The sequence below is a fragment of the Elephantulus edwardii genome, unplaced genomic scaffold, assembly GCF_000299155.1.
Source record: "Elephantulus edwardii isolate Elephantulus edwardi_28Jun2011 unplaced genomic scaffold, EleEdw1.0 scaffold00076, whole genome shotgun sequence".
Classification (NCBI taxonomy): Eukaryota; Metazoa; Chordata; class Mammalia; order Macroscelidea; family Macroscelididae; genus Elephantulus; species Elephantulus edwardii.
In genome coordinates this window covers 4149662-4169689 of record NW_006399826.1, presented here as the reverse complement: position 1 = coordinate 4169689, position 20028 = coordinate 4149662, and the positions used below count along the sequence as shown (strand labels likewise).

Genomic DNA, 20028 nt, shown 5'->3' with positions numbered 1-20028 from the left:
TCTACTGCGAGGAGACATTATCGTGGGACAGCCACCACTGAAAGAGCAAAAGGAGGCAGAAGGGATTGAGAGGCAAGAAAGAGGGAAGGTGAGTGTCACACTGCCAAACCTGGAACGGTATTTCTAAGAATAAATAAGAAGCAGCAGGTACTGCTGAGACATGAGATTACATAAGACAGAGAAGAAAACCTGTCTACTGGACTTAGAGACAGTAACTTAGACCCTCAACAAGGGGGACTGACACAGTGACTGTCACAATGAACTCGAGCATATCAGTGACGATGAGGATGGCACAAGACCGGACAGGGATCTGATCTGTGGTTCCCAGGGCTGCCAAGAGTCATAGTCAACTCGATGGCGTCTAACAACATCGACAACCTTAGTAAAGTACTTCTACTGCATCAGTGGGTGCAGAAGCCAGAACAGAAGAGAAGAGAATTTGTAGTAGAACAGCTTAGAAAAGGTCTAACCCTCAAGATGACGGATGGGTAGAAGGCAGAAGACTGGACCTAGGGTGAGGGAACTGGATTTTGGGATGAAAGCAGCTCAAGTCCACCTAAATGCTAAAGGCAAAAAAGAATCGCACAGGCAAACAGCGGCTAAAGACACAGTAGGAAGGGGCTGACCTTGGCCAGGGCACCAGGTGCCCTTAAACAGGAGGAAGCAGGGGTAGCAGGTTGAGAACCTTGCACCTAAAGGTTCTGCTTTGTCTCTGCAGTGAAAGATCTGCCCTGGGAGAGGGGACACTGTGGTGGCAGCAGAGATGTGGGCAGGAGAAGGGAAGGTTGGCATTACAGCTGAGACAGGAGCCCAGCCTGCGGGGCCCACTGGGCCAACTGAGGGGGCAGAGATCCCTGTGACATGCAACAGGGATGTCCTGGCTCCTTTTTAGATTTTGTCTGCATCAACAGAGCGAGGTAGGTACTTTGGTGCAGGGAATGAAGGTGGTAGAGTGCAAACAGAGCTGCCCCTGGGCCTGTCTGAGCCGAGCCCGCCTGCCACACTGACAGCTCTTAGTCTCATTCACTTTTGTTACTGTTCTGGGCCTAACAGTGGGACACCCACAGATGCCCCCAAACATCTGTCAAAGAGAGGCAGGAGACAAAGCCTGGGAAGGGCTACACCTTAAGCCCTGTGTGGCTAATACCTGAATAATCAGATCACGAGGAATTAGGGCGGCGGGGCCTGTGGATGGTGGGAGTGTTCTTTCCCACCAGGGCCCGTGCACACTGTTGCTTGAAGGGGGCTCTCTTCCTGCTCCACTGTTACCTCCACACCTGACCACTGAATGGCAGCTCATCCACTCGTCACGTTTGCTTTATCTCATTTCTTCACCTTTCTTTATAATCATTTCCTTCCCATCTTTCTGTTCCTCTTTCCTCCTTCCTTCCTTTCATCTGTGACTTGAAATACACGTCCTCTTCTGAAGTGCCGACAGCAGACAAGCTTCCAGGTCAAGACCAAGTACCTGTCCAGCCCACGGCCACATGTCCACCTCCAGGCCGCTCAAGTCTCACTCTCCTGTGGTCTCCAAGCTCCCCTGCCTCCCCGGTGCACTCTGCTTTTTGCCTTCACGAACTGCCTTCCGCCTGCTCTGGCTCCATCTCCTCTCGGCATGTGCAGTCTTCACTGTTTTTCCCCCCTGCCTCTGACATTCCTCTCACCCCAGTTGTCATTATCCATCTCAGTGAGTCATGTGCTGCCTTTAGTTATTATTCACTTTCTGTGATGTGTATCACATATTTCCCAGCAACCATTATAAATGAGATAATAATGTTCATGTTCTTGAGATGAGTGGCATTGATTGAAGGAACGCTCCTCACTGAGACATGATCTACTAACCTATGCTAATAATCGCTCAGAGGTTCTAAAACAACATTATGAACTCAGTATAACATCTTCCCAATTGTACCCACTCTGAGCAGGGATGTCACTTTGATGACTAAGGTGCGCCTGATCACAGAGATGACACTTTCCATCACATCAAACGCACACAAAAGCTAGACAAAGAAAAAGAACTGCTCCCTCTGAATTGTGGTGGTATAGGTTTTCATGTACTGGACAAGGACTGTCTGAAGAACGAATAAATTCATGTTGAAGTTTAACCAGAATGTTTCTAAGAAGCAAGAGCAGTAAGACTTGACCCCACTTACTTTGCCATGTTATCAGAAGGGACCAACCACTGAAGAAGGGCATCAGAGATGGTGAAGCGAAGGAGCATCGAAAGACTGGCTGATGATAGCAATGGGTTCAAACGTCCCTACTGTTGTAAGGATGGCACAGAACCAGACAATGTTCTGTTGCACATGAGGGCACTGAATCAACTAACTCAATGAAACTTACAAGCAAGAGTCATTTTCTCTCTCAGCTTCTCTGGGTGTCATGTCTCATGCACATCTCTGATAGAAAGAAACACTGAGCCACCACTGGAGAGGGCTGGACAGAGACATCAGAAGATGTGTTCCCGAGTGCCGGCCTGGCATCCATCAAGGGACCCGTCCTCTGCATCACCACGAAGCCAACCTGACAGTCGTCGCCTCATCTTTGGGGACGGGGACCTTTTAGGTTGTGTGTGGATCAGCCAGAATAACCTCTGTCCCAGTGCCTCGTAAACTGCACAGACATGCCGTGGTTCTGTTCCTGCCACACTCGGTGATGAATCACTGTCCACAAAAATGCACCCGGTTCTGGGAACAAAAAACCACTCATCCCCCTGACTATTGTTCTGGAAAGGGCTGCCTGGTCGTCCTCCTCCCTCAGCCATGTGGTGAGTGCTGCTGAGCTTGAACAGCGCACTCCCAGAAAGTCTGGATGCCATATCCTACCTCTGGGCCCCGGCCACTTGGACGTCCACTCAGCAGGCGGGCACTGCTGGGCCCTACGGAAGCCAGAAGTTGGTGATTTATGGGAGGTGCGATCAGGAGCCAGCCTGAGGACTCTGCAGCCTCAAATTGTGATGTGATGTGATGTGATGATGTGATGTGATGTGATGTGATGTGATGTGATGTGATGTGATGTGATGTGACATGACAAAGCAAAGAGCCCTTCAAAGGTGAGTGTCATCACCTTAAATAAAGTCCTACCTAGATCGTACAGGCTGGAAAAGGGGAAAGCTCCTTAGAAAAAGCATTGGCTCTTACAATCATCACTCTTGTCTCTCCAGATGGATCTTTCTCTCAAAATTTCCCACTAATCCACTGCTATGAGGGCTCCTTGGAGGCAAAGAAGGCAAGAGTTTGTCTCACATACGTTGGACATATTGTTAGGAGAGGCTATTCTCTGGAGAGAGCAGCACACTTAGAAAGGTGGGGGGTCAGGGAAAGAGAGGAAGACCCTCAACCAGATGGACTGACACATCTGCTGGGACCTTGAGTATGTCAGAAATGATGAGGACAGGGACCAGATCCATTGTTCATAGGGTCTCAGTGAGTCACACTGAATGGCACCTACCAACAATAATCATCCCTCTGGCCCTCACACAAGTCTACAACTCACCCTTCTTGGGTGATGCTGGACCAAAGGTGTGGACTCTAACCATGACAGGGCAAGAGGCTCTGGGACAAGGGAAGTGAAGAACACCCAGCCTCCATGGTGTCACCTCCAATCTTGGACTGCAGGCCTCCCAAGACTGGCCCAGGGTCTCCCTCATTGAAAACTACCTTAATATCAATGGCTCATTAAGTCAAGTATCCATGACTCATTTTAAAATGTACTAAATGCAGGGAGCTCTCGTGGCCTGGTCGTAAGAAACTGCACTGCAATCCTGAAGGCGCGTGGTTTGAATCCACCAGATGCTCTGCTGGAGAAGGAGGGGCAATCTCCTCCTGTACCAATCTGATCCAATTTGACAGTACACAAAATAACAAAAATTTTAAAATAAAATGTAGTAAATGCTCTGCACTGAGGGAATAAACACTGAAGATAGTGCAGGTCTTTCTTACAAAGAACCTAGTGTCCAGAGCAATGGTTACATGGATCACGTGCACTCATAGAAAATAATATCACGCTCTTATTCAAGCTAATGCGCTCAAAGAATACTTAGTAACTTCAAGAAGTATTCTAACAGTATATTTTACTATGCACAGATATTAACGGGAGCTCCAGCAGCATACACTGTAACAAGAGACACAGCTAACTCAAAGGCTATTAAAATTCACCAGTGTCTTCCTGTTGGGATTAGTGATCTGCTACCTCTGTAACCTATAGAGAATTGCAGTAAATTGTAGCCAGCTCACCCAGTCAACCTACTAACTGTTCAGGTTTGAATTCACGTTTTTGAGACATTAAAAATTCTGGTAAAATGTTTTTAAAAATTCAGAATGACTCACTTTGGACAAAGAAAAAGTTCTTTCATTTCTTCTCATATTCTTTGCAGTTTCCAAATTTACATGCCCTCGTTCTGTGATGAGAATAGATCTTTTGTGTCTAAGGGAAGAATCCCTGCGTCTGGGTCCCTCCCTCACTAAGCACTGTCACCAATAACCTTTCCCAGCAATGTCACCCTGGTCGCACACACTCAGTTAAAGTCCCCAGCTAAAAGGAACTGCGGTGGGAAGTTGTTTTAGGGTAGAAGACATAGATACACTGATTTCAGCAACAAAAGCAGTCCATATGCTCCTCCATCATCACAGATGAAGGCAGCCTCTAGTCACTACCTACGGTCACCTGTTTACCAAAAGCCTGCAGAGTCCTGCTTCTGCTTATCCATCCTATTTCCATCCTCAAGGGTCATGTCCCTTAGTAACTGTCCAGGTCTACCTTACAACTTCATCTGGGAGACAAAAGGATTCATGTCTCCAAACTAAAGTTAGGGAGGAATGATCTCACAATTCTGTAATCTGTATAGAAGCACATTGACAGGCCTTTCTCCTGTGAAGCTGCTGGATGGATTTGAACTTCTGACCTTGTGGTTAGCAGCCAGGCTCTTAAACATTGTGCCCCTGATCTCACAGTTCTGAAGTTCAAAACTAGGAAGGCTGTCCTTTAAAGGCTGACACAATGGTTCACATCTTCAGTGGAAAAGAAGCTGAAGGTGCTCTGCGGAGTCTCTGCTGAGGGGGCTTCTGCAAGGAGATGCTTTGGACAAGGCGGCCACTCTTGCTTCCCTCCACCTCTAACTCATTCATAGTTACCATGTGCCCACTCTGTGCCAGACACAGCTGGCTTAAGGCTACAGCAGTAAAGGAAATGTGGAAAAAGACCTTGCCCCGTGGAGCTGCAGGCTGGTCCCTCAAAGACTTTGCAGCTCACTCTAAATAACAAGTGGTCAAGGGTGGCTTTGAATAGAGCGGGGACAGAACATGATCCTTCCTGTTAAAAAGTCACTCTCCTCTTTTTAGCTGATCACACAGGTTTAGTTCCCCCCCCCCACCCGGGTTATTTCTTCACATTAAAATCCACTCTATGAGCCGTATCTGTTCTTCTCTATCCATTTGTTTCTATTAATGGTTATTATGTTCCAAAGCAAGAAAAAACATCCACCTCCCTATATTTCAAGACTCATTTCACATCTACAGGAACAAAGAAACGTCTAATGCCAGCAGAGGATCTTATAAACAGACAATGGAGCCGGAAGTACAAAGGTGGCACCAAAGATGATGCTCCCATCCCTACACACTCCCTCCCACCAGCTGCATTCCTTCCAGTTACCAGCATTGCAGGGCCTCAAAGACTCTACCTATGGACTACGGCGGCATGCATAACGAGTGAGAGGGCCACAACCACAATGCCCAAAAGAAGGCTTCCTCCTGATGGCTCCCCAGACCTTCATGGCAAGGCACTCTTCACAGTGCTTCCTTTGGTTTTCATTGGAAATGTTTACTTACGAAAATAGAAAAATAGGCAGCTCTGGTGGTCTAGTGGCAAGAAGCTGCTCTACAATCCCAGAGGTACATGGTTCGAATCCACCAGATGCTCTGCTGGAGAAGGAGGGGCCATCTCCTCCTGTACCAGTCAGATCCAATTTGACGATACACACACACAAAAAATAATAATAATAATAATAATAATTTTTTAAAAAGAAAGAAAAGAAAATTGTCTCAGCTCCAGCACCATCCCACACTGAGTATGCGGCACGTCCCCATCAATTCTGGATGAATAATTACAATACAGGAGAGTTGAGAAGGGTAACCTCAAATCATAGATAAAACTGGTGTCACAATGGTACAGAATGGAACCATTGCAAACTTTGGTCAAAAGTATTGGGCTGCTGTCATGAGTCACAGTTAATTACTACAGTGTTGTGTGTAACACTGGGTTTTGCCAGAAGGACTTGTTCATTGCCCCTCCCAAGGACTAAACAGTCTTCAATCTACGTTAAAATACTCTCACTAGTATTTTCCGTTAGTCCATTTGCTTTAAACCCCAAGCCACTTTCAACTCGATAAACCAATCAGAGGGCACTTTGGTTATCTTCTAAAAAGCTAAAATGTAATATATATATATATACACACACACACACACACATATACACAAACAAAAATTGGTGATGTCAGATGGATCATGGCTGAAAGTAGAGAATACCAAAATAACGTCTACTTGTGTTTTATCGACTATGCAAAAGCCTTTGACTGTGTGGATCACAAAAAAATTGTGGCTAACACTGAAAAGAATGGGAACCCCAGGACACTGGATTGTGCTCATGTGAAACCTCTATCTAAGCCAGGAAGCAGTCATCAGGACAGAGCAGAGAAATACTGCATGGTTCAAAATCAAGAAAGGAGTGCGTCAGAGATGTATCCTTGCTCCAGTACATGAGAAGCAGATCATTCAAGAGGCTGGACTTTATGAAGAATGTGGCTTCAGCATTGGAGGAAGACTCATCAACAACCTGTGTTATGCAAATGACACCACCTTTCTCATTAAGAATGGAAGGACTTGAAGCATTTGCTGCAGAAGGTTAGACTGCATGCAGCCTTCAATGTGGACTGAAGTGCAACATCAAGAAAATAAAGACTGAGATATACTAGAAGAGAGACCTGAGTATCTTCTTCCAAAACAATCAGTGATTTTCTTATGAATCACAACAGCCTGGTCTGCAGCTGATCGGGGGATGCCCCGGACTGGGCAGAGCTCTGTCCTATTGTACATGAAGTCATCATGAATCAGGGGCCAACTTGACAGCAACTAATAGCTAACATTTTCTTTCCTAAACTTAAAGTCTATACAACTCACAACTGCTGACTTCATCAAAACCAATCAAGTCTAAAAAAGAGGCTGTGAACATAAGACTCATGTCCTAGACTCTTTTCTTCCCAAATCCTAGGGATAAGACAAGAAAAATATGGTCATAGGGTAGGCAAGGAAATATCAGTGGAGCCAAACAAAATACTGGCTAATGGCTGGCTGCTCTGACCACAGCAAACATGCTCAGGATATAAGATGACATTTAATAATAAGTACAATGATTACAAACATTGGGACTTGTAAGCTAATGTTTAAGCTCTTTCATTAAAAATTTCCATGTGTACAAATGGAGAAAAAGTAATGCAAAAAAAAAACCAAACCCACAGACTCACAAAGCAGCTTTAACTCACGCCCATCTTATCCACCTATACATCCACCACCTACCTACTTGCCCCCGCTATGGATTATTTTGAAGTAAATTCCAGATTATCATATAATCACAACTATATTGCATATGTCTCTCTGAAAGATCTGTCAGACTCTAACTGGAAAGAACACAAAACTATTTTCATACTTTAAAATCATTTTCACTTCTAATCATTGTTCATGTCTACACAATTATCTCAAATATTTATTTTCAAAATATTTGCCTGACTCCGTATTCAGGACGCACACTTCAAGTGGTTGATCCATCTCTTAAATCTCTTTTAGCAGAAGGCTTCCTTTCATCTATTTTTTTCCCCTTTCCTACTTATTGCTGGAGAAACTATAATTTCCCACAATTTAGACTTTGCTGATTGCATCCCTGTGGTGAGGTTTATCGTTCATTGTAACTTAATTTTCCCCAGTCTTTCTGACTTAGTGTAGAACAAGAGCCAGAAATACTTTGCTAAAAGCAAAAGAGCTAAAAACAGTCTGGTCACCTTCGTAAAGGAACAGAATGCTGACAGACCCAAGATGCTGTCACTGATGAAGCCCCACAGACGTGCAGGCAGCTCTGCTGATTAGAAAGCCAGTTCTGTATCAGGGACATTCCCAAGCCAGCTATAGGCAAGCGGTGAATAACTAACTGTGAGATGAGGTGTGGAGGGCCCGACTGGTGACCGTCCTCCATCTGAAGGCAGAGAAGCTCCCAAGTGTTCAAGACAGTAGGAGAGAGAAAGAAGCCATGGAGACACATGAGGGCCAGAGATGTCTAAAGAGCAGAGTTTCCCAGTGGTCAGCAGGGGCAGGAGGGAAGGGGGCCAGGGAGAGTGTGAGTCCAGCTAGCCATGAGTTTCTGTTTCTGAGGATACAAAATATGACAGTGGCTGCTGCCAGTGGCAGCAGAAAGAGCTGGTAAAATTGTTTTCACCAAATCACTTATGTAAGAAATGTTGCCTTGACAAATGTATCAACTATACTTTTACACCAAAGCCCCCCCCCCAAAAAAAGAAATAAAATAAATTAAAAAAGAATGAGGGCTGGGGGAAGGGTTTTCGTGATTTGGACTCTGCACATTAATCAGTTTTAAATCTGAACTAGTTTTTAAATAAGAACTAATATGTCAGAGTCCAGTGGGGAAGGGCCAAGGCAGTCCTCTTGTTTTCCAGAGGGACAGGGGTTGAGACAGAGGACAGACCCAAGTCCCAGCCCCATGGCAGGCGACGCCCGTCCCCCTGACCCCACTGCACAGAGAGCAGTGCTGTGCTGCTTTGCTACAGGCTTCAGCGTAAAAAAAAACTTGACCTTAAATCGCAGCTCCTCCACTGATACATTGTCACCGACGGCCAGGGCATCCGTTCGCTCATCTGGAAATGAGGGGGCCTCACTGCCTACCTGCTAGATTTGTGGTGAGGATAAAAAGGAGGTCACGGCGGAAGCTTTCAGTACCGTGGCTGCCATGAACTCAACCCATCTTAGCCCCTCACCCCCCAAGACTGGCCAACCTGGATCCTCGCACAGAGCCCCGGCAGCACCTGCTGGCTGGCTGGCTGGGTTATTGAGGCCGTCTGTGGCCATGCGTGAAACAATGCTAACTGACCCACACAGGGTTCAATCCCATGATCCTGATCTCAACAGCGCAGCTCCAACCAACTGAGCTAATGATGAAAGAGGCAGATTCAAGTCGGCGTGCAGATTCACTGAGCTTAAGCAGTTCACACAACACTCTTCAATAGTGCTGTGCTGAGAAGAGGGTTGGATTCACAATAAGCAAGGGGAACATAGGTCTAACTGTCCTCACTTACTACTCTGTAGAGAATAACTTCACATGTGTTTCACCATTCAGATTCACTGTTCACTCTGGATTAATATACACAAGCAAACGCATGCTGACAGCTTACTGGGCCTGCCACTCCTGTCACAGACTGTTAATGTGATAAGAGGCTTTGATCCTGCAGGAAGGTGATGTGGAACTGGGAGAGAAGCAGATGCCAGGCACACTCAGAAGCAGAATCTTTGAAGGGGTGGAAAAAAAATGTGAAAGCGTTCAATACAGATTAGTCAGTATGCACGAGTAAACTAGTGTGTACCTTGTTTGCTGGGAAATCTGACACTGTCGACGATGCTATGCTATAACGCGACACCCTTGCCAACTTTACTAATGATCTCATCTTTTAAAAATCTTAATGTAACAAACAGATGTATCCCTTAAGAGGATTAAGGTGGAAATTCATTAGTGCAATAATACCAGTGGATTTGTGTTCCAAATGGACACCCACCAATCACCTTAACATGTATTCTGTTTCGGCACTCTTCAGCTTCCGGGGAACATCGAACAACCGGCCAGGTCTTCATCCTCAAAAAAGTCTACTTCAAACAGAGGGAGACAGCGAGAGCCCCATGTATTCAGGGTCTGGCCCAACACAATCCACGAAATGCAGATTTGAATGTGCACACAAATTACTAAGCTTCATACCAAAGTACACGTTCTGGTCCAGCAGATCTGAAGCGACCTGAGCACATGCATGTCCAGTAAGAGCCAGCCAATGCTGGTGCTGCTCAACGCTGAGAGCGGCAAGATTCAAACCCTCACTGCAACTGGCTTTTCTACAGGGGGCTAACTAAGGCAGGAGGCAAAGGCAAAAGCAGCAGAAAAGGGACAGCACATTCTGAACTGAAGAGGGACTGAGCCTGGTCCGATGAGAAGATAACACTTGGACAGACTTCCCAGAATGAGGACATTCAAGACACAAGGACCGAATTATTCACAGTAACAAGACAGAAACAACCCAAAAGTTCATCAACAAACAAGTGGTTACAGAAACTGTGGTACATTCACACAATGAAATACAATGTAGCACTCCAGAACAACAAAGACTCCATAAAAGACTGAACAAGGTGGGCAAGTCAAGCTTTCTGGAGAGCATAATGCTGAGTTAAACAGCTCAGTCCCAAATCCGCAAATAATGCACCTGACTGCTACAGTGAAAACAGGAGGGTAACTGAAGGGCAGGATGGGGATGGGGAGAGCAGAAATAGAATGTACAGACAACAACACTATACAGGCCCGGGACATGCGACAATCAACCCAGGAAGAATCAATGGAAGGACAAGTTGGCTTTTCTAATTGACTGCAGCCTTCAATGTGGACTGAAGCTCAACATCAAGAAAACAAAGATTCTCACCACTGGGCCAACTGGCAGCATCATTATGGATGGTGAAGATCGAGATTGTTAACAGTTTATCTAGTCTGCTTAGCTCCACAATCAACACTTTTGGTATCAGCATCCAGGAAATCAAGAGAATTGCACTGGGAAAGTCAGCTGTCAGAGACTGCTCCAGAGCACTAAAGAGCAACAATGTCATACTGGAGACTGAGCTGTGTCTGATCCAAGCAACAGTCTTTACAATTGCATGCTATGCTTCACAGAGCCGGAAAATAAGTAGGGATGATAGAAAAAGAATTGATGCCTTTTAGCTGTGGTGCTGGAGAAGAGTGTTGAATATGTCATGGACTGCTAGGATAACAAACAGGTTTGTCCTGGAGAGGGTGAAACCAGGCTACTCCTTGGAGGCAAGGATTCTGAAGTTTCATCCAACATACTTTGGGCATGTTGCAAGGCAGAATCCATCCTTAGAGAAGGACATCATGTTTGGGAGAGTGAAGGGACAGTGCCGGAGAGGAAGACCCTCAATGAGATGGATTGATTCAGTGACTGAGGTAATGGGGGTAGGTGTGTCATAGAGAGTAAGGTTGGCACAGGAGCCAGGTTTAGGACTCTTGTACATAGGGTCACTATCAGTTGCAAGCGACTCGACAGCATATAACAACAACAACAACAACATAGATCAATGAGCCAGAATTGAGAACTCAGAAACCAACCATCTACCTACGCTGGTTGGTATTTGACAATGAAACAAACAAAATCTATCAAGTGGAAAAATGACAGCTTCTTTAACAAATGTTGCTGGCAAAACGGGGAGAAAAATTTATATGCAAAAAGCAGAAGCATGGTCCATGAAGTTCCATTAATCTAGTAATCCAACTGAAGGGAGTTGATTCCTAAATTAGAGGCCCTATAATTCCAGTTTTTCTTGTTAAGACATTAGACCAAAAACAAACACCTAGTTGTGCAGGATCTAAAAACAAAAGGCCTCACCGACTGCCAAAGCTCATTCTTTTCAATCTACCTATGTAGCAGGGAGCTCTGGTGGCCTAGTGGGTAGGGCACTGGGCTCCCAACCCAAAGGCAAGTGGCTGGAATCCACCAGTTGCTCCTTTGGAGAAAGAGGCGCAACCTCCTTCCCATGATTTACAGCCTCTGAAAACCTGCTAGTGGGTCTGCTCTGAATGGGTTGCAACCTTACAGCAATGAGTGAGTAGTAAGTGAGACTGAGTTGGGGAGGAGACAAAATATAATGAACATTTCATTCAAAACAATATCTGTGTTCATTTAATCTCTTAATTATATTTTTTTAAAAGTCACAAATTCACTGCAGACGCATCAGTTCCAACTCACAGTGGTCTTGCATCATGTTTCTGAGCCTGTAAATCGCCACGGGAGGGGACTGCTCACGCTTCTCACACAGAGCAGCTGGTGATTTCAAAGGACCAGAGACACAGGCCTGTCATGAGCAGCATAGCACCCTATGCACTGTACTATTACAGCAGAAACACCATAAACGAGTGGCTTTAGAAGCAGAAATTTATTTCTTCTCAGAGTAGGCAACTGGGTGCAGACCTCAGGGTGCTGACTCGGGAGACGCCTTCTCTCTCTGCCAGGTCTACCGGAAAGGCCCTCACTCCTCTGAGCGTCTGTTCCTGGCTTGTCTCCATACAGCTCAGCTCCGCAGCCCCTTCCCCCGGCTCTGCTTGCTTAATCTCTTTTCTATTTCAAGCGAGATTTACTCAAGACACACCCTTATCAATCCTGTCTTGCAAACATAATCAAGACAATACATTCCCAAATGGGATCATAACTACAGGCTTTAGGTTTACGATTTAGAACATGGAATTTTTAGGTAGCATGATGCAATTAATAACATTCTACCTTTCTGCTCCCCCTAAATTCATGCCCTTGCTACATGCAAAATACATGTTACACTATCACATCGTCTCAAACGTCTTATTCATTCATTCATCTATCTATCATCTATCTATCATCTATCTGTCTATCACATCTTATTACACCAGATGAGTAAGGGCTTTTCGGGACAGTGGGGCACACTCAGTCCTTCCTGGAAGCCGTCTTCCTCCTGGCGCCCAGGACACTGCTGAGTTCTTCTCGCTTCCTCTTGGTGTGGACGTGTGCTTCCACCCTTTTCTTGATGAACTTGAGGGCCCACTTGTCCTTGGAGACCCTGAGCAGCTCCACGGCGTGATGTGCGCTTGTAGAGGGCAAAGTCACACACTCCCAGATCATAACCACATGAACTCGGTGTGTGTGGTGGGCACCTGCACCAGCTGTGCCTCAGCTCACTTACCCTCTTGGTTAACTTGGTGGCCCTTGCTGAGGGCCACGGCCTCTTATTTAAAAAACTTTATCATCATTCAAATCAGCATGTTGGTTCATCGCAGCTCCTTCACTGCTGATGGAGGGGCAGGGACAGCTTCAACTTCTCGGCCTTCTCTTTGTCTGTGATGATCAGGATATAAAGGTACCTGCTGCCACAAAACCTTAAACTTCACATTATCCTTATTCTTCTACATCTTAACAGATCTGGCGTCTTTTTACCCGACCAGAAAGTCTTCGATTTCCTCAATTTTGCAAGGCCTGGGGCAGGAGGACCTATGGGCACGCGCCGGTACATTTCACCCAGCACAGGACTGCCCAGGCTAGTGCTGGATGGCTGCTGTCCTTCTAAGGTTGCCCAGGCTAGTGCTGGATGGCTGCTGTCCTTCTAAGGTTGCCCAGGCTAGTGCTGGATGGCTGCTGTCCTTCTAAGGTTGCCCCTGCCAGATCCAAAAGTCTTTACATCAACTCTAAGCACAAAATCTCAGTTTCTGAATCATTTCTATCAGAGATGGGCAAGACGCAAAGCCTGCTCCATCCTGAGGCAAAGTTCCCCTTCCTCTATGAACGCAGTTCCTCATCATTTACGAACCTGTGATGACCAAACTACAAGTTATCTATTTCCAAAGCTCAGCGGTGACAGACATTCCCATCACAAATGGAAGACACCGGAGGGAAAGAAGGAATAACGGGCACCATGTAAGTACTAAAACCAGTAGAACGTCCACATTAGCTTTCAAGTCTTCAGAATAATCTTCTGTTCTTTTCTTTGGGACCATGAGAGGCCTTGTTCTCTGTACTTTGAGTAGTGGCCATTTCACCCATTCCTTCAGCTTTGGGCAGCCCCATTCTCCTAGATAATCTGTGTGGTCACCCTACCCCACTGGGTCCAGACTGGTCCTGTTCTCCCCCATGAAACTGGCAGCTCCATGTTCTGAATTTTAAGAGGAGACACCACCCTCCTTGGCACACCTTAACAGCAGTCCCACATTCCAGAACTAAGCTGGTAAAGATTCAGTTCCTTGAAAGGGTGCAGTGGCCCTACGTTCTGAGATCTACAAGACTGCGGCCCCACATCTAGAAACCAAGGAGTTCCTTCATGTGCTCATTCTACCAGATCTGCTCATCTCTGCAGAGCTATTCCAGGGACGGGCTTTATCTTTTCTTAAAGGATAACAGATACAGCTCCTTTAGCCCATTTCCTGCCTGTAGAATTCCAAGAGGTACACAGTGTTCTTTGTTTTTGTTCCTCTGCCCTTTTCAGTCTAAAACCGATGAGCTTCCTGCTCTAGTAGCTGGTAAATCTACCAGTAACATGTTTGTTGTTATTTTTTTTATGTGCCCTCAATTGCCTGCAACTCATAGCGACCTTATTTCTGAAGCCTGTCCTGTCCTGAGCCAGTCTCACGGAATTCAACACACCTACCACCATTACCCAGTCACTATGTCAATCCATCTCATCCAAGGTCTTCTTCTCCTGTATTGTCCCTCCACCCTCCCAAGCATGATGTTCTTCTACATGGATCAGGCCCTCCTGATCACATGAGTACAGGTCTTCAAAATCCTCGCCTCCAAGGAGAAACTTGATTTCACTCTCTCCCAGACAGACCTGTTTGTTTTCTTGGTGGTCTATGTTCAATACTCTTCTCCAGCATCACAACTCAAAAGCATCAATTCTTCCACTGTGCAATCACAGTTCCCCATTTGCTTTTAAAGTCTATGAAAAGAATTTAAAGTTCACATTTCTAGCAACGTTCTGTTACTAATGCCACATGTACACACTGAGATACAGGCATCCTCTATAGCTTCCCACCCCTTCCTCCTGAGTCTTCACCAGAATAGCCTTTTGCAGCCATATTCTACCACCAGTCTCTAGAAGGCAACTTGGGCTCTTGGTGGGTTTTGGGGTGTTTTTTTTTATTTTTACTTTTAGGCATCTTAAGACTCTTCCAGCCTCAACCAATTAACCAGTTCCAAAACCACTTCCACATTTTGGATATTTGTTAGAACACCACTACCCCAGCCCACCCCACTAAGCGACACCACATATTACATCAGGTATCTAGTGATGCTATAGCAGAAATATCACCCGCAGGTGGCTTTAACTAACATAAATGTATTTCCCTGAAGTTGAGGGGGCTGGAAGTACAAATGGAAAGTGCTGGCTCTAAGTTAGGGAGCTCTGGTGGCCTAGTTAGTGTTGAGGCTCTCTGCTGGCTCTAGAGGAAGGTCTTTGTCTCTTCCAAGTCTCTTCCAAGTTTCTGCTCCTATGTAATATTCCTCTCATCTCTGCTTGCTGCTAATTTTTTACCCTCTTTGGTATCTTAAAATTTGTTGTTGTTATGGAAACAGCCCAAATGTCCAACCATAATCGAATGGCAATACTATACAGCACACAGGAGCAATGATTTTTAAAATATCTACCTAATTTAGGAGGAACTGGAGAGCATTATGCTAAGTGAACTAACTTAGTCCTGTAAGGACAAATACTGTATAAGAGCATCATTGTAGAATGTGTATGAGGATGCAAGAGGGGGAGGGTGGGAGCAGAGAGAGGAGTGAGGATGGGTGGGATGGATGGGTGTTAATCATAGGGTTGCACAATTTGATGGGTGGAGAGAGGGGTGGGTAAAGGAAATGGGAAAGATCCAGGGCTGTGGTTGCTGTATGCCTTTGACTCAGAACCAGCTCATAGCTGACTCTCCAGCAGGTTTTTAGAGGCTGTAAATCCCACAGGAGGAGCCTGCCCATCTTTCTTCCACAGAGCCACAGATGGGTTTCAATCACCTGCCTTCGGGTTGACAGACCTTAACTCCTTGCCCACTAGGGCACCAGAGCTCCCTTATCTCAAAAGAGCTTGAAACAAAGCACATCCTGCTCTAATCTTGTCCCAAACACAAAGAGATGTTAGGATTCAAAACACAAATGTGTTGGGGAACACAATGTAACTCATAACATCAAACAACTTCCCATGGAGTCAGCAGATTATGAGCTATATTAATAAACATTAGGTGAAAAGATGCACAGACTCATGTTTTGACCAGGAAGGACCCAAGAGATCTTCAAGCTCAGAGACTTTCTAGCACAGAAGTATACACAGGGGAACGTTACAAATTAGAACCTTCTGAGGTATCCTCCTCAAGGCTGGCTACATGCTGTGTTCACTTAGGAACAATCATCCAGTGCCACACTGGTGGCCTGAAGGTACTTGTCTGCACGTGTGATAGACTGAATCAAAAATTGGTCCCCTCTCACCAGCCCCCCTCACCAGGACTTGACTGTGCAGAGTGACTAAGAGCGTCAACATCATCCCTCTTCTCAGATTCTTCCACCACCCAGAACACCCTCCAGTGGAACTAACTCTTGTCAAGGCTGGTCTCGTAGGGTGCAAAAAGCTTCACCCTTGGCAGTAGCCTGAGGCACCAGTTCGCCCACTCAGTGCCAGTTACCCAACTCAGAGCAGGGCTGGTATCTATTTGTTCCCACCTCTGACCACAACTTCTACCAAGCCAGAGGCCCTTACTCACACAGAAAGCATTCACCTGCCCCCAGGCCAGAAAGTTTCTGGCACAGCAAGGTAATGTGGGGGGCTCCAGGAGCTAATGAAAAAAAGCATAGGATGTGGCGCTTCTGCCCCAGACACAGAGCTAGTTCAAGGAAAACAGCACTGGAGTCTCGAGTACAACATGCTAGTCTGAATCTCAGCTCCCCGGCACTGACAAATTATTTGCTTGCTCTCTGCCTCAGTTTTCTCAGATTCCAACATCAACGGTTTAAATGGCAAGCAACTTATATTTACCACAATGAAATTAAGGATAAATTTTTTAAAAGAAGTCAGGCGAGCTCTGGTGGCCTAGTGGCAAGAAGCTGTACTGCAATCCCAGAGGTGAGCAGTTTGAATCCATCAGATGCTCTGCTGGAGAAGGAGGGACAATCTCTTCCCATACCAGTCAGATCCAATTTGACAATACACACACACACACACACACACACACACACACAGAGTCCCTACCTCCCAGAGTGTGTAGGAAAGTTGAGTGCTTTAACAGAACACATCCCAGCTTACATGCCAAGTACCCAAAACACCCTTCACTCCTTCTCTGTGACAACAAGTGGACGGTCTCAGTTGGAGACTCCCTCTGGGAATCAGCCGCCATTTTTACAAAGTGAACATGCCAGCGGCACATGGTTCTGTTAGGTGCCATCAAGTCTATTTCAACCTAAAGCGGTCCTGTGTTGGAGGAGAATGGCCCCACTGGGCTTTCTTGGTGGTGATCTTTACAAGAAGGGGCTCTGGTGGCATAGTGGTAAGAAACTGTGCTGCCAACCCAAAGGCTTGCAGTTTGAACCTATCAGCTACTCCTGTGAGAGAAAGATGAGCAATCTCCTCCCAAGTTATTTACTGCCTCTGAAAGGACCAGCTATGGGTTATTTCCAACATGACACTATTCAACAACACATAATCTTCACAAAAGTAGGCAGATCAGTAAGCCATGCTCCCACAGAATCTGAGTGGGTTCAATCTGACAACCTTTCTGTCAGCAGTCATGTCCATAACCACTGCACCACCAGGGTTCCCTCAGCTAGGCACATCAATGCCCCACTTTCTCTTGTCAAAAGCCTCATCAACAGAATGAGCCATTCACCCAGCTCTAGATGTAAAAAAAAACCCACAAAAACAAAACAAAAACCAATGCAAGTATTACTGCGGGGTGGCTGGTCACCATAGTAAGGGGTCAAGGGTCTCTGTGGGATTTCTGGTTCTCAGAAAGGTCTGTAAGCCAGTGCCACTGCTGTGCTGCGGCTTCTGGTTGGAGGCAGGGACAGGGCAGACCTGGAGTGTCAAGCCTTCTTCCTAACAGAACAAGGATATCCCATAAAGCCTACGGGGCCATTCTATGGAAATAGAAAATCTGTTTTAGCTCCCAGCTTGAAAGGTCAACCCCATGTCCATAGGGCTTGAAATTCAAGGAAACCACTTCAAAGTCACAGGGCTACAATTGTCTTTCGTGGTTTCAACAAAAGATTACTGTAATCAGAGACCATAATGAATGGAATGATGTGGAAGAGGCCCTTCCAAAACTGTCAACTGAATCCCCGGGGAAGAATCAAATAATTTTTTAAAAGTGATTCTGATAAAGGACCCTTGGTGCTAAGTCCTCTGGGTACATGGAGAATTGGGCTACTAACTGAAAAGTTGCCAGTTTGAATTCACCAGGCATTCCAAGAGAGCCTGCTTCCACAGTGGGTGGGGGATCCGAGAAGCTGGATGCGTAATATCTTTCTGTCTCTTTCGTTCCGCTCACACATGTATACTGCTCTAATCTAAAGAGAGAACGAGATTAAACTGTCCTGGTCCTCATTTTAAAAGATTATCAAATAAATGTGGGGAAGGAGGCCGTGGGGAATGAGAAAGGAAGACGCCTGCAATACCATTTTTAAAGAAAACCGTTAGCAGCAGGAAGAAATTGCTCATCTTTTTTCTGATAAGCAGTTGGTGGATTCAAACCATCTGACTTTGGGTTGGCAGCGCAGCTCTCTCCCCATTATACCATCAGAGATCCCTTAAACACTAGCAGCAGGAGAAATATCACTATTAAAGTCCATGACTTTCACTCATCACACCTCTGTCTGCTTCCAAAGCAGATGAACATCTTACAGGAGCAATTTTAAAAAGCAATTTGGTTCTTTCTGGCATCAAGGCTTATCTTTCCTAAATATTTGTCAATGTTGACCTTCAAGGACTCAATCACCTCTAGGCTTTGGTGTGTACACCCAGAGCAGAAAATGCACCAGGGAGGGAATCATGCCGAGGTGCGGTCCGTCTGTTTAAGCCGGAGGGAGAGGCTTCTCCCCGGTAACCAAATGATTAGGTTTCAATGGCCAGCCCTCCGCAAAGAGCACTTTGCGAGATGCAAAGGGTTAAAGAAGCAAGTAAAAGAAAAGAACTCAACCTCTCAATCTGGTGGACTGAGAGGCCATTCTTCCCAGGGGACTCTCGTTTCGGGCGGGGAGGCTGAGGCTTTGTGCGCGCGCCGCCCCTCCGCGCGCCCGCCCCTCCTCCCACCGCGACCGCTCCCCCAGGGCTCCCAAGGCCACCTGCTTTCCTTAGGAGAAAAGGGGACTCCGCCAAGAGCCGTCGCAGTGCGCGGTGGGCGTCCCCGGCGGTGCCCCTCTCCCTCCCCGGGAAGGAGAAGGAGGCGTCTCCGGGAAGCGTGCTTTGTCGCCAGGGTTGCGCGGCCACCCGCAGTGGCCCCGGAGGCCTGAGCGAGGTTTTGCCCCGGGCTCCACTCAAGGGGCTCCTCCGAGGGACCTAAGGTCCAAGCGGAGCGGGATCTCTGCGCTCAGCGCCCGCCCCGGGCCCTGGCTCAGCCAGCCAGCGGCGTCCGGGCTCCACCCCGCCCACCCGGCCGGGCTAACGGCGCTGCGCCCGGGCAGCCTCTCCATCCCGCCTCCGGCCGCGCGGCACCTGCTCGGTGGCGCCCGCCCCCGGCTCTTATGCAGAGCGCGCGGACTGTCGTGCCGGGCCGCCCCGAAAGTCCCGCGCCTGAGAGTGGGGACCGGGGTGGGGGGGCCCTTCGCCTAAGCAGGAGTGAGGGGTTGTTGCCCTGGGTGCCCGTCCCCCGGGGCCGAGCCCTGCCCCGCGCTCCCGCAACGCCCCCACGCCGGCGCCCACCGCGGCAGGGGCCGCAGCCAGGGGCCCACCCCACCCGCGCCCCATACCTTGTGCGGCGCCCGCAGCAGCCGGTGTACCCCGGCCAGTTGGGTGCCGAGCGCGAGGTCCTCCCGGAAGGTGAACAGCGGCGGCCGGCTGGGCTCGGGGAAGTTGGTGCTGTTGAAAGGATCCGTGTCGTCCAAGAACTGCACCCGGCAGGCCAGCGTGGCCATGATGCATCCCTGCCGCAGGGGCGCGAGCCCCGGGCTGAGCGGGGCCGCGGGCCGGGACGCCCGAGTCGCTGCGCGCAGG

At 47.2% G+C, this 20028-nt stretch overlaps 1 protein-coding gene across 3 annotated transcripts in view; it reads right to left on the bottom strand.

Moving 5' to 3' along the window:
- Nucleotides 1-19949, bottom strand: part of FHOD3 (formin homology 2 domain containing 3) — a 535358-nt gene extending 515409 nt beyond the window's left edge. For all 3 annotated transcript variants that reach the window (XM_006889190.1, XM_006889191.1, XM_006889189.1), the window contains exon 1: nucleotides 19785-19949. In XM_006889190.1, coding sequence (XP_006889252.1) covers nucleotides 19785-19949 — 165 coding nt within the window. The remainder of the gene's footprint in view (nucleotides 1-19784) is intronic.
- Between the last annotated feature and the right edge of the window lie 79 nt (nucleotides 19950-20028).